The following is a 13279-nucleotide window of genomic DNA, read 5'->3' as shown; positions in this document are numbered from 1 at the left end:
GAGGAACATACGTAGCTCCTCCTCCTCCTCCTCCTCCTCCTCCTCCTCCTCCTCCTCCTCCTCCTCCTCCTCCTCTACTCCTCCTCTACTCTCCTCCTCTTCTTCCTCCTCCTCTCCTTTTTCCTTCGCGCCTCACATCCCATCACCAGGGTTAGCGCAACTCAGCGATTCTCACACGCCTTCACTCTACCTCCTGGAATCATCAGGACTTGAGGGCGTGGGCGGGCCGTGGCTGGCGGCGAGGGAGGAGCAGGAGGGGGAGGCGGTGGGTGGTAATGGAAGTGGCGGGCCATGTAACACTTGGACTGGGCGCGGCGATGGAAGGGAGGAGGCGTACTGGGCCACGGCGCGATGGATGAACTCATACTGCTCCCCTGTCTGCACCATGCCGCCCCTGGTGAGATGAGGTGTGCTGGTCACTCGAGAGGAGAAGGAGGAGGACAAGGAGGAAGTGTAGGAAAGAGAAGAACATTACAGGAGTGTTTTTCATCAAACTATCACTATTATTAAAACACACACACACACACAACACACACACACACACACCTCTGAAACTCTGAAAGCCTTAATAATATCTATCAAAGCCTGTTTAGAGGAGTCAAGATATATAAGACGCTGAAACGTTTGGTCGATACGGACTTTCGTAGAACATAGACCCATATTTTGAAACACTTCTACGCTGCACTTCCATTACATTCAGAAGGCTCTAGTTGAAGTGACATAGGTTTTAAAGGGTGTTTCTATAATTCTAGTGATAGATTAACAAGATTATCTATATTATTAACTGAAGAAGCACTCATGAGAACCCGGCCAATCATCTCTGTGGCACCGTGAAAATAGTCGCAGTGAGAGCAAAGCATTTCAGAATACGGGCCACGGAGAGACGCACAAGAGTAATGCCAGTCCAGCCTCACCTGTCCAACCTCATTTTGACACACGATGCCGAGGATGTCCACCGCGTCCTCCTCCAGCAACTGGTTGATGGCGATGCTGATGGCCACAAAACAGCCGCTGCGCCCTATGCCAGCCGAGCAGTGCACCACCACCCCCGTCCCGGCCTGCTGCTGGAGGATAAGGGAGGGAGGGACACGGAATAAGTAACAGGGAAAGACAGGCAGAGAGAGGAAGTAAGGAAAAGAGGGAGACGTGATAAGTAACAGGAAAAGATAAGGTGGAGGAGACGAAGAGGAATGGGAGATGGAGGGGAAAAGACGCAAAAGGAGTGGAATAACAAAGGTACGAAATATATGAAGAGAGAGAGAGAGAGAGAGAGAGAGAGAGAGAGAGAGAGAGAGAGAGAGAGAGAGAGAGAGAGAGAGAGAGAGAGAGAGAGAGAGAGAGAGAGAGAGAGAGAGAGAGAGAGAGAGAGAGAGAGAGAGAGAGAGAGAGAGAGAGAGAGAGAGAGAGAGAGAGAGAGAGAGAGAGAGAGAGAGAGAGAGAGAGAGAGAGAGAGAGAGAGAGAGAGAGAGAGAGAGAGAGAGAGAGAGAGAGAGAGAGAGAGAGAGAGAGAGAGAGAGAGAGAGAGAGAGAGAGAGAAAGAAAGAGAGAGAGAGAGAGAGAGAGAGAGAGAGAGAGAGAGAGAGAGAGAGAGAGAGAGAGAGAGAGAGAGACGCTTTCCGATTCACTAATCATCTTGTGTCAACTTTCATCAATTCCTCAGCCATTACTTATTTGTACAGTAATATTGTCAATCGGTAAAATAAATAAAGTAGGCAAGTTATGAGTGGATTAGAGTAATTTGCGTTGTTACTGCATTTTTCTTTTACTTTTCGTTCTTCTGATCCACCCACTCCATCATTTTTTCCATCCTCCCTTCTGTTGTCTCCCATCCATCCACCCGCCATCCTTAATCTCTCTCTCTCTCTCTCTCTCTCTCTCTCCTCTCTCTCTCTCTCTCTCTCTCTCTCTCTCTCTCTCTTCTCTCTCTCTCTCTCTCTCTCTCTCTCTCCATTCCTTTGTATCATACGAGCTCCATATTCATCCCATTTTTTTTTTTCTCGCCCTTCTCATATTCTGTGTACTGCATTACCTCATTACGTACCTTCACGGAGTGCGCCTCCTTCCACACAGTACACCCGACTCATTACCCCCCAAAAACAAACATTTATACCCCTCCCGTAGATACCGTAGCTACTTTTTTCTCTTTTTACTGTACTTAATCTACTTCCTTATTCCATAGGGACTAGCATCATCAGTGAGCCTTTTTTCTACATTTTTTTTTAGTCTTTGGTCAGTGTCTCTCTTCAATAACAAGTATAGTTTAGGCAAATAACGCTTTTTACCCTCTTTTTAGTCCTTGGTCAGTGTTTCTCTTGTATAAAAAAAAATGTGCAGTTGAGGCAAATGGCATAGTAAGGACTTAAAGATCTCTTGGTGTTTGAGGTCCCTTGTAAACCCCTGTAACCTCTCTCGCTCACGAGGTCCCTTGTAAACCTTTGTAACCTCTCTTGCTCACCTTCCTAACGTGGTCCACCTGCAGCGCCATCGCCAGGAGCTGGTCAGCCTCGGAGGGAGCCTTGTGGTCGGGCCAGGCAGTGTACCAGAAGTGAAGGGTGTCGTGCCTCTCCTCCCCACGCTATCACGCCAGCGCCACAGCACCACGGCACCACACCAACGCCACGCGACAGTCACACCAGCAAGGCCACCGTATCGCCGCCACGTCCAGAAATGAATGAGGTGAGAGAGAACTATGTGTTATGTTGTCAGCACAGTTCTTTTTTATCATGAGCTTAGTTTTTCCTGGAACTGAACCGTAGTGAGAGAGAGAGAGAGAGAGAGAGAGAGAGAGAGAGAGAGCTGATGGTATGAAAGAATAAAATAAATAAAATAATACAAATTCATGTTGACGGACATTTTAGTGTGTGTACAGAGTAATAGAGGAGAACGAGCAGGAGAAGTGAGATAAGACAAATATGCCAATTTATCAAGGAAGAGCTACTCGCGTAAATAAAGGAGTGAATAAAATGTGATGAAGCAGATAATGATAATAAAGAATAAATAATGATAATGATAATAATAATAAAGAAGAGAAATAAATAATAATAATAAATAATAAATAATAATAAATAATAAATAATAATAATAAATAAAAAATAATAATAAAGAATTAGCACGCCAGCACAGCACCCAGCCACACCAACACGCCAGCACAGCACCCAGCCACACCAACACGCCAGCACAGCACCCAGCCACAGCAACACGCCAGCACAGCACCCAGCCACAGCAACACGCCAGCACAGCACCCAGCCACACCAACACGCCAGCACAGCACCCAGCCACACCAACACGCCAGCACAGCACCCAGCCACACCAACACGCCAGCACAGCACCCAGCCACACCAACACGCCAGCACAGCACCCAGCCACACCAACACGCCAGCACAGCACCCAGCCACACCAACACGCCAGCACAGCACCCAGCCACACCAACACGCCAGCACAGCACCCAGCCACACCAACACGCCAGCACAGCACCCAGCCACACCAACACGCCAGCACAGCACCCAGCCACACCAACACGCCAGCACAGCACCTAGCCACACTAGCACGCCAGCACAGCACTTAGGACCATATTCCGAATCACTTCTACTCGCATCTTGATTACTTTCAAAAGTTCTAGTTGAACTCACACGGGTTTTTGAGGCTGCTTTTATGATTGTAATGACAGATCAACAAGATTAAGCAATGGTCAACAGGAGAAATACTCTTGAGAACCTAATTATCTAGTGAGAGAGAGCAAAGCGTTTCTGAATACGGGCCTTACTTACCTGAAGGGACAGCTGCCGGATGGTGTATCCACTCTTGACGATCACCTGGCGCACCGTGACCGTGATGTCCCCGTAGGTGCCGGTGTGGGAGGGCACGTAAGGCTCGCACTTCACCCGCTGCTTTTCCTTGAGCCTGGTGATCATGACGATGGCTGGGGAGCGTTCCTGCAGCACCAGCCGCCACAGATCCACCACGGTGTTAGCCAGGGGGCCTTGAGTCACGATGTACGCTCGCTCCTGCCCGTCGTAACCCTGCAACACGCGCATCAATCTCAGTCCCGTAGCTAGCATGTGGTGTGGATATACTTGCCCTCGCGTTTTGATGTGGTTTACTCGTACGTGCCTAAGCCAGTAGCATTGAACAACCCACTCCCTGAAAAACATTGTCGTGTAGGAAATCGTAGCTCCTATTCTGAAACGCATGGTAATGATTGTTCTTTGCAGGTTGTGAGTGGAAGGGGAAAAATGTATTCCCTTGACTTAAAGACCTCGTAACGTTTCGCGCGCATCCACACAAACACACACACACACACACACACACACACACACACACACACACACACACACACAGTACGTCTTTCCACATAGAAGGAAACATATTTTGAATGGACTAGAAAAGGGATGACAGTGCAGAACAAGAAATGTATGCCAACTTCAGGAGAAAAACAGGGGAAATATACGTACTAAGACAGACCGAACCACATGAGTGAAGAAGCTCAGATCCTGTACACACACTACTACTAGGCACACACACACACACACACACACACACACACACACCCTGACGTAGTTGGCGTTGATGTACTGGCCGGTGGGGTCTGAGCTGCACAGGGTGACTCGCGTACTCTCGTTAGGAAGCACAGTGCGGTACCTGTTCTTGGAGGCGCTACCCGGCACATCACACCTGGGGAGACACGCACACAGGCGCAGACAGTTATGGAAAATTCAAACCAAAGGGAACAGGAATAGAATATGGAGAAATAAAGGAACGAAAAACATGATGAAAGGAAAAGGTAGGTGTGGGAAAAAAAATGAAAAGACAAGAGGCAAATGGAGAAAATATGGGAAATTACGTATATACACAAATAATAAAAAGGAGAAAGGATAAGAAATAAAACACTACACCGCTACAACACCAAATTAGAGAAGGAAAAGAAGTAAACAAGACAACGAAAAATAATAAAGTGGAAAAACAAGTAACGAAAGAAAAAGAGGAGCAAGATGATCGATTGATTAATTGTTTGGTATTTTGAATGACAGTTACAGAAAATTAGAGGGCTACATACAATAGCATTACAACGTAGGAATTCTTGAAGCTACACAGAAATTCTCACCACATAGGGATATTTCGATATTCTGTACAAGTTACGTAGAGTGTAATCTTGCATAGGGTATATCCAACAAGAGAGGAAGTGAGGGAAGACTGAGAGAAAAGGAAGAGGGGCATTCAGAAATATCTCACACTGAGTAAATGGTTCAAAAAGTAAAACAGCTGAATAAAAATCACAACGAGAGGAAAAATAAAAGATGGACAAAGAAAAAGAAAAAAATACGATATAATAAACAAGAAACATTCCACACGGATACAGTGGTTCAAAAAGGTGTAATAACAATAGCAAAAACATAAAATACCTATAGAATCTTTAATACCCCTTTGACTGCTAGTGACAACATCTGAACAACCCGAAACGATTTTAATTAGAGAAAAAAAAATATATACAAGTAATTTAAGGCTTAAACTCCTTGGTCACGTCTTAAGTTGTAAGTGGATTCAATCAGAATTGCAATTACAACTCACACCAACCCAGGACCCGTATTCTCAAACGCTTTGCTGTCTCATCACGACTATTCTCAAAGACCACAGAGATGATTAGTCGGGTTCTCAAGAGTGTTAATAATGTAGATATCTTGTTAATATATCTCTAAAACCATCAAAACATTTTTAAAAACCAGTGTAACTTCAATTAGAGCCTTTTTAATGTAGCCTAAGTGCGGTGCAGAAGTGTTTCAGAGTATGGTCCTGTATCATGAAGCTTGAGAGTCCGTAGCAGTCAAAGGGGTAATGGTGGAGCCACACTTACTTGTCAGGATGGTTGAGTGGTACCTCCCAGAACTCAGCATGCAGAGCCCGCCCTTCCTTCAGGCACTGCCGCAACTGGCGCCGACTCATCCTGTTGCCCGCCGTCATGAGGTATTCCTCGGGCGTGCTGTGGAAGGCACCGCTGTTATCCTCATTACTCCTCGTATGTAGTAGTTAGTATCACATGACTCCCCTACCATCGGTTATGTCGCGTCACCTTCACTGTACGAGTATTATTCTACTATGACTCATTACTCTCTCTCTCTCTCTCTCTCTCTCTCTCTCTCTCTCTCTCTCTCTCTCTCTCTCTCTCTCTCTCTCTCTCTCTCTCTCTCTCTCTCACACACACACACACACACACACACACACACACACACAACAATATTATCACCATCATCATAATCAACCACCAATCTCAGTACACCATTGCCTGAGCACTGCCATACCTCATCACCATCACTGCATTTCCAATACACTATCATCACCACCATCACCATCATCACTGCACTGCTACACCACCATCACCACCCCCACCACTACCACCATCACCACCAGCACTACCACCACCCCCACCACTGTACTTCTGTACTACCACCACCACCACCACCACCATCCCCGTAACACTGCACTTCTAATAACACCGTGTACTGTATTTACTCGCAGACTCACCATGGTTACACACACACACACACACACACACCAGGGAACATACCAGTGGCGTGGGGGAGAAGTCACGTCTGGGGGAGGTCCAGGGGCCGCCAGCTCCAGGGTGAGGCTGGTGTTGGAACCCCGCCTCTCCAGCAGCCCCTTCGCCTGGAAAACAAACAATATTATCCCCATCACTATCGCCACCATTACCACTGTCCACAGCGTCATTTTCTTTGTCAGTATCATCATCTTTTACGTCATCATTATAATGACGTTGTTGTTATGGTCACAGACAATATCATCATTATCATCATCATAATTATCATCACCATCGTCACCAGCACCACTGCCGCCGCCGTCATCATCGCCATCACAGTTTCCATCACTATTACCATCATCGAACTCCATATTGTTAACATTGAAATGACAATAATGTTAATCGTTATGACAATCAGGACCATTTCTACGTATGCCATCAAGTATCACCACCTCTACCACTAACACAAACACTAATCATAACCACTATTACCGCTACAATTTGTTATATCGTAAAAACAACAGTGAGTTACGAGGAAGGTCTCTTAAACTTCAGTTTCAAAACCGCATGTCTAAACAGTCTACATCTGCCAAGGCCATAGATAGAAATGTCAACGATACTAAATAACACCGCGCCGTTTTACAACCATAAACAAAATTCCCAGGATCAGTAATTAGGATTGGACAAGAAGTAATGGGTTCAAGCTTGATAAAGTTAGATTTGAAAAAGAGATAGGAAGGAACTGGTTCTCAAATAGATTGATTGGTGAATGGAATAGAATCAGTAATCAGGTTAGTGTTAGTGCTGTGCCATTAGGAAGCTTTAAAAGATTTGATAAATTCATGAATGAGGATGATAGATGGAAATAGCCAGGGTTTTTTTTCATACAGGAACAGCCATGTGTAAGGTTGATGGCTTCTTGCAGCTTTCCTTATTTTCTTATACTATGTTCTTAACTACAGCTCTTTATTTATTTATTTAAGTTAATCAGTCATTCAGTGTCAATATATTACTAATCCAAGTAATTCCAGTGCATTCCGTCACCTTTACGGGAACTTAACGAGTACATTTTTTTTTTTTTTCTTCACTATCAGCAATGGCATGAAAACCTCAAACATTATTTAACTAAACATTAGTAGAAATTCCTTAATCAGGCAGAAGGCCAACTTCATAAATGATCATTCTCATATAGGTAATCCAAACCAGGGATTAACCTTCTGATTGTTAATAGCACGTTAATTTGTTTTAGCAACCCTAGGCTACTTCACTCATCAAAAATTAAACTACAAGCACTAAACTTGACTAAAGGGTTGTAGTAGATATTCGATGCTTGTGGGTGTAGTCATGCAAAATCCTCTTTTATAAGGCCATTATATCAAGCTGAGAAGAAGCTGCAGCAATCAAAGGGTTAAATCACGTGATGTTCCCCAACCATTTCAGTCTCACAGATCTGTGTTTTAGGACCGCGTTTTCAAATCTTTCGGTGTCTTATCTCAACTTGCTTCAACATTCTTTAGTTATTGAGATTTTCTCGGGTGCTTCCATGATTCTAGTGACAGAATCGTGGAATAAGAAGCACACTATTCAACTCTGTAGCTTCTGAAAATAGTAACGAGTCCAGAGCGTCTAGGAATAGGAATTTACAGTTCTATAGCAGATTTAAAATACCTAAAGCGCGTCATCGTTATTTATTCTTCTCTAAAGTATTTTTTTTTTCTATGTTGTTTTGAATTCGATGACTCCAATCCTGATCCCTAACGACCTTGGCCCACTTACTGCCGTGGGGTCCTTTGTTAACATGGAAGAGTGTAAAGGATTATATAAGTGTCTAAAAAATTTAATTTCATGAAAATTTTAATTGCGTAGAACAGTGTAACATTATTCAGACTCGTTGGGGTGATCATTTCTTGCAGATTGTAAGTGGAAGGAAAAAAAAGGCTGCACTTCATAATCTGGTCCTCATTGTTTTGGCCTCGACAGAGGTGTCCTCTAACTATAACTGTGATAAGGAGTGTATTTGCCGGAACGAAGACCGTCAGTAATTTTAGATGAGACCGAAAATATGAGATACAGTGGGCTGCGAGGGGACTGGTGTGGCAAGTTACATTAGTGACTGTTGTTCCTCTTATGGGGATAAAGATTTTAAGTTATTTTCTTGGTTCGGTGGATGACCTCTCAGGAGTCTTTGGAAGCAGCCCTTCCCGTTATATTCTCAACTCCCTAACCTTTTGACTGATGAGAGGATGGCACTTGTTACTTTAGTCATGTAACAATACATGATTTTACCGAATAAAAAATGGTTGTGCAGACACTACGGCTCTGATCTACTCAATTCCTCCTTTTTCTGTCAATGATGTCTTTCGAAATTTTATTCTGAATTTGCACCAGGCCATTTTATTGAGCATGAGAAGCCACACCAGTGGCAATATTTCAATAACATGATTTAATGTGGAAAGAAGTTATGGGATGAAACTAGCAACTTGCTTGTATGTTTATACTTACGCATATGTATTTAAATCTGTGGATTGATCCATCCATTTCTCAGTCATTCGATCTATATATCATCTATCTGTATATCTATCTGTTTATATTTATCAATCTTTTTATGTGTCTGTTCATCTATCTGTATCTGTCTATCTGTTTGTATCTTCTTCGTCTTTTCAACTTCGTGTATGTGTATGTGCGTGTGTGTGTGTGTATATATGTGTTATCTATCACTTATTTGTCATTTATTGTTGCACCTCACCTTTATCCTGATGGGCTCGGGGTGCAGGTGGTCCAGGGGGCTGAGGTGTTGTGAGGAGGCGGAGGGTGACGGGCCTGTGGTGTTGGACGGGGCGGGGGTCGGGGGCTGGACGGTGGGGGAGCCAACCCGCCACTCCTCCTCCCCCTTCACCCTCTCCCGCCACTGTACACGGAGAGCCACCATCACCTGCAGGGAAGAAGAACAGGGAGGGTAACTGTATGTAATGAAGGAGCGCGTGTTGGTACTACGTGCTGGGCTCTTTTGGGCTGTTAACGTTGTTTTATTTTTTATTCTTTTTTTTTTTTTTTTAGGAGGGGCACCGGCCACGGGCAACAAAAATCCTTTAAAAAAAAAAAAAAAAGCCCACTGAGATGCCGGTCTCCGAATAGGGTCCGAAGCGGCAGTCAAAAATTGAAGGATAAGTGTCTTGAAACCTTCCTCTTGAAGGAGTTCAAGTAATAGGAAAGCGGAAATACAGAAACAGGAAGAGAGTTCAAGAGTTTACCAGAGAAAGGGATGAATGACTGAGAATACTGGTTAACTCTTGCATTAGTGAGGTGGACAGAATAGGGGTGAGAGAAAGAAGAGTCTTGTGCAGCGAGGCCGCGGAAGGAGGGGAGGCATGCAGTTAGCATGAAAATAGCTGTATAAGATAGCTAGAGATGCAACATTACGGCGATGAGAAAGAGGCTGAAGACAGTCAGTTAGAGGAGAGGAGTTGATGAGACGAAAAGCTTTTGATTCCACCCTGTCTAAAAGAGCGGTATGAGTGGAAACCCTCCCAGACATGTGAAACATACTCCATACATGGACAGATAAGGCACTTGTACAGAGTTAGCAGCTGAGTGGGTGAGAAAAACTGGCAGAGACGTCACAGAACACCTAATTTCATAGAAGCTGTTTTAGCTAGAGATGAGATGTGAAATTTCGAGTTTAGATTATAAGAAAATGACAGACCAAGGATATTCAGTGTAGAAGAGGGGGACAGTTGAGTGTCATTGAAGGAGAGGGAATAGTTGCCTGGAAGTCTGTGTTGACTTGATAGATGTAGGAATTGAGTTTTTGAGGCATTGAACAATACCAAGTTTGCTCTGCCCCAATCAGAAATTTTAGAGAGATCAGAAGTAAGGCGTTCTGTGTCTTTCCTGTGTAAACTGTTTACTTCCTGAAGGGTTAGCCGTCTGTGAAAAGACGTGGAAAAGTGCATTGTGGTATCATAAGCGTAGGACAAGAGGTTTGGTTTAGAAGATCATTGATGAATAATAGGAAGAAAGTGGGTGAGAGGAAAGAACCCAGAGGAACACCACTGTTAATAGATTTAGAAGAACAGTGACCATCTACCACAGTAGCAATAGAACGGTCAGAAAGGAAACTTGAGATGAAGATATAGAGAGAATGATAGAAGCCGTAGGAGGGTAGTTTGGAAATCAAAGCTTTGTGCCAGACTCTGTCAAAAGCTTTTGATATGTCTAAGGCAACAGCAAAAGTTTCACCAAAATCTCTAGAAGAGGATGAGCAACACTCAGTAAGGAAAGCCAGAAGATCACCAGTAGAGCGGCCTTGACGGAACCCACACTGGCGATCAGATAGAAGGTTGTGAAGTAATAGATGTTTAAGAATCTTCCTGTTGAGGATAGATTCAAAAACTTTAAATAGGCAGGAAATTAAAGCAATAGGACGGTAGTTTGAGGAATTAGAACGGTCACCCTTTTTAGGAACAGGCTGAATGTAGGCAAACTTCAAACAAGAAGGAAAGGTAGATGTTGAGAGAGAGTTGAGAGAGTTTGACTAGGCAAGGTGCAAGCACAACGGCGCAGTTTCGGAAAACAATAGGAGGGATCCAATCAAGGCCATGAGCCTTTCGAGGATTTAGGCCAGCGAGGGCATGGAAAACATCATTACGATGAATTTTAATAAGCAGCATGAAGTAGTCAGACAGGGGGAGGAGAGGGAGGAACAAGCCCTGAATCATCCAAGGTAGTGTTTTTTTACAAAGGTTTGAGCGAAGAGTTCAGCTTTAGAGATCGTTGTGGTAGCAGTGGTGCCATCTGGTTGAAATAAAGGAGGGACAGAAGAAGAAGCAAAGTTATTGGAGATGTTTTTGGCTAGATGACAGAAGTCAAGAGGGGAGTTAGATCTTGAAAGATTTTGACACTTTCTATTAATGAAGGAGTTTTTGGCTAGTTGGAGAACAGACTTAGCATGGTTCCGGGCAGAAATATAAAGTGCATGAGATTCTGGTAATGGAAGGCTTAAGTACCTTTTGTGGGCCACCTCCCTATCATGTATAGCACGAGAACAAGCTGTGTTAAACCAAGGTTTGGAAGGTTTAGGTTGAGAAAAAGGGTGAGGAATGTACGCCTCCATGCCAAACACTATCACCTCTGTTATGCGCTCAGCACACAAAGACGGGTCTCTGTCACGGAAGCAGTAGTCATTCCAAGGACAACCAGCAAAATACCTCCTCAAGTACTCCCAACTAGCAGAGACAAAACGCCAGAGGCACCTCCGCTTAGAGGGATCCTGTGGAGGGATTGAAGCGATACGACAAGATAGAGATATTAGACTGTGATCGGAGGAGCCCAACGGAGAAGAGAAGGTAACAGCATAAGCAGAAAGATTAGAGGCTAGGAAAAGGTCAAGAATGCTGGGCGTATCTCCAAGACGGTCAGAAATACAAGTATTGCTCTAGTTCGTGGAGGATGGCAAAGTTGAAGGCTAGTTCACCAGGATGATCAGTGAAGGGAGGGGAATGCCAAAGCTGGTGGTGAACATTGAAGTCCCCCAAGAATGGAGATTTCCACAAAAGGGAAGGGAGTCAGAATGTGCTCCACTTTGGAAGTTAAGTAGACAAAGAATTTCTTAGTTAGAGGAGTTAGGTAAGAGGTATACAGAACAGATAAATTTAGTATGAGAGTGACTCTGTAGTCGTAGCCAGATGGTGGAAAATTCGGAAGATTCAAGAGCGTGGCACGAAAGCAGGTTAAGTCATTGCGCACATAAGCGCAACATCCAGCTTTGGATTAAAAATGAGGATAGAGAAAGTAGGAGGAAAGAGAAAAGGGGCTATTGATATTTGCCTCAGACACCTGAGTTTCAGTGAGGAAAAGAAGACGAGGTTTAGTAGAGGAGAGGTGGTGTTCTACAGATTGAAAATTAGACCTAAGACCACGAATGTTGCAGAAGTTAATGAAGAAAAATTCAGGGGGTTGTCAAGACACTTAGGGTCGATACCAGAAGAGCAATTCGACCAGGGGATATTTGTGGTCCCCTCCCCAGATGGGGACTCAGAGGCTGGTGTAGGAATCGCCATGATAATTTTGAATTTTGAGTGAAGGATGTGTGTGTGTAATTAGGTGCTTGTAGCCTTGTGTGAAGGAACAGAGTTGTCTTTAGAGGGCGGGCTGTGACTGCCACCTTGTATTGTGAGACACAAAGGGAAACGTTCAGTGATGTCACAGCTGGGTTTAATGATAAGTTCTCAGTACCCCCTGATCCAGTGCTTTAAACCTCATTGGGAGTAATTATCGTTTCAGCTTCCTCCAAGATACTGCCTCCTTCAGTTTGTTGTGAAGGTCCTCTTAAGGAACCTAGCATTTTGCTCCAGTTAATATTTTACTGCATTTGTCACATTTAAAGGAGTCGGAGTGTACAATACATCTCTTTTCTTTCAAGATATAAGGATAATGATAAGCGCACACACACACACACACACACACACACACACACACACACACACACACACAGACACACACACACACAGCTCCAGCTGGTAGCACATCCGTAGATAATGCATAAATGTGTGTGGAGGATAACTCACCACCACGAGGATGATGAGCAGCATGATGGAGCCCAGCACGGCTGTGGCGGTGACGGGTGCTGGCGCTGGCTGCCCTTCATGGGGGTCAGCCTGCCCCTCCCACCCACGCCCTCTATTGCTGCGGCTGAGGCCCTGCCCGTCCCTGGGGGAGTTTGGCACCATCTCCCCCGGAGCTACCCCA

The 13279-nt window shown here is 44.5% G+C and overlaps 1 protein-coding gene across 5 annotated transcripts in view; it reads right to left on the bottom strand.

The window, feature by feature from the left end:
• Positions 1 to 268: 268 nt before the first annotated feature.
• The window catches only part of LOC135112892 (receptor-type tyrosine-protein phosphatase T-like), a 19437-nt gene continuing 6426 nt past the window's right edge, over positions 269 to 13279 (bottom strand). For 4 of the 5 annotated variants that reach the window (XM_064027846.1, XM_064027850.1, XM_064027841.1 and 1 more), the window contains exons 3-11: positions 13099 to 13279; positions 9279 to 9464; positions 6560 to 6660; positions 5849 to 5974; positions 4548 to 4671; positions 3768 to 4019; positions 2456 to 2575; positions 915 to 1064; positions 269 to 394 (exon numbers count right to left, since the gene is read on the bottom strand). The exon at positions 13099 to 13279 is cut by the window's right edge and continues 691 nt beyond it. In XM_064027846.1, coding sequence (XP_063883916.1) covers positions 362 to 394; positions 915 to 1064; positions 2456 to 2575; positions 3768 to 4019; positions 4548 to 4671; positions 5849 to 5974; positions 6560 to 6660; positions 9279 to 9464; positions 13099 to 13279 — 1273 coding nt within the window. In that variant the 3' untranslated portion in view covers positions 269 to 361. The remainder of the gene's footprint in view (positions 395 to 914; positions 1065 to 2455; positions 2576 to 3767; positions 4020 to 4547; positions 4672 to 5848; positions 5975 to 6559; positions 6661 to 9278; positions 9465 to 13098) is intronic. The other variant, XM_064027863.1, reaches the window with a different exon arrangement.

Source organism: Scylla paramamosain, chromosome 2 (assembly GCF_035594125.1).
Source record: "Scylla paramamosain isolate STU-SP2022 chromosome 2, ASM3559412v1, whole genome shotgun sequence".
NCBI lineage: Eukaryota > Metazoa > Arthropoda > Malacostraca > Decapoda > Portunidae > Scylla > Scylla paramamosain.
This window is presented reverse-complemented; position numbering and strand designations above follow the sequence as displayed.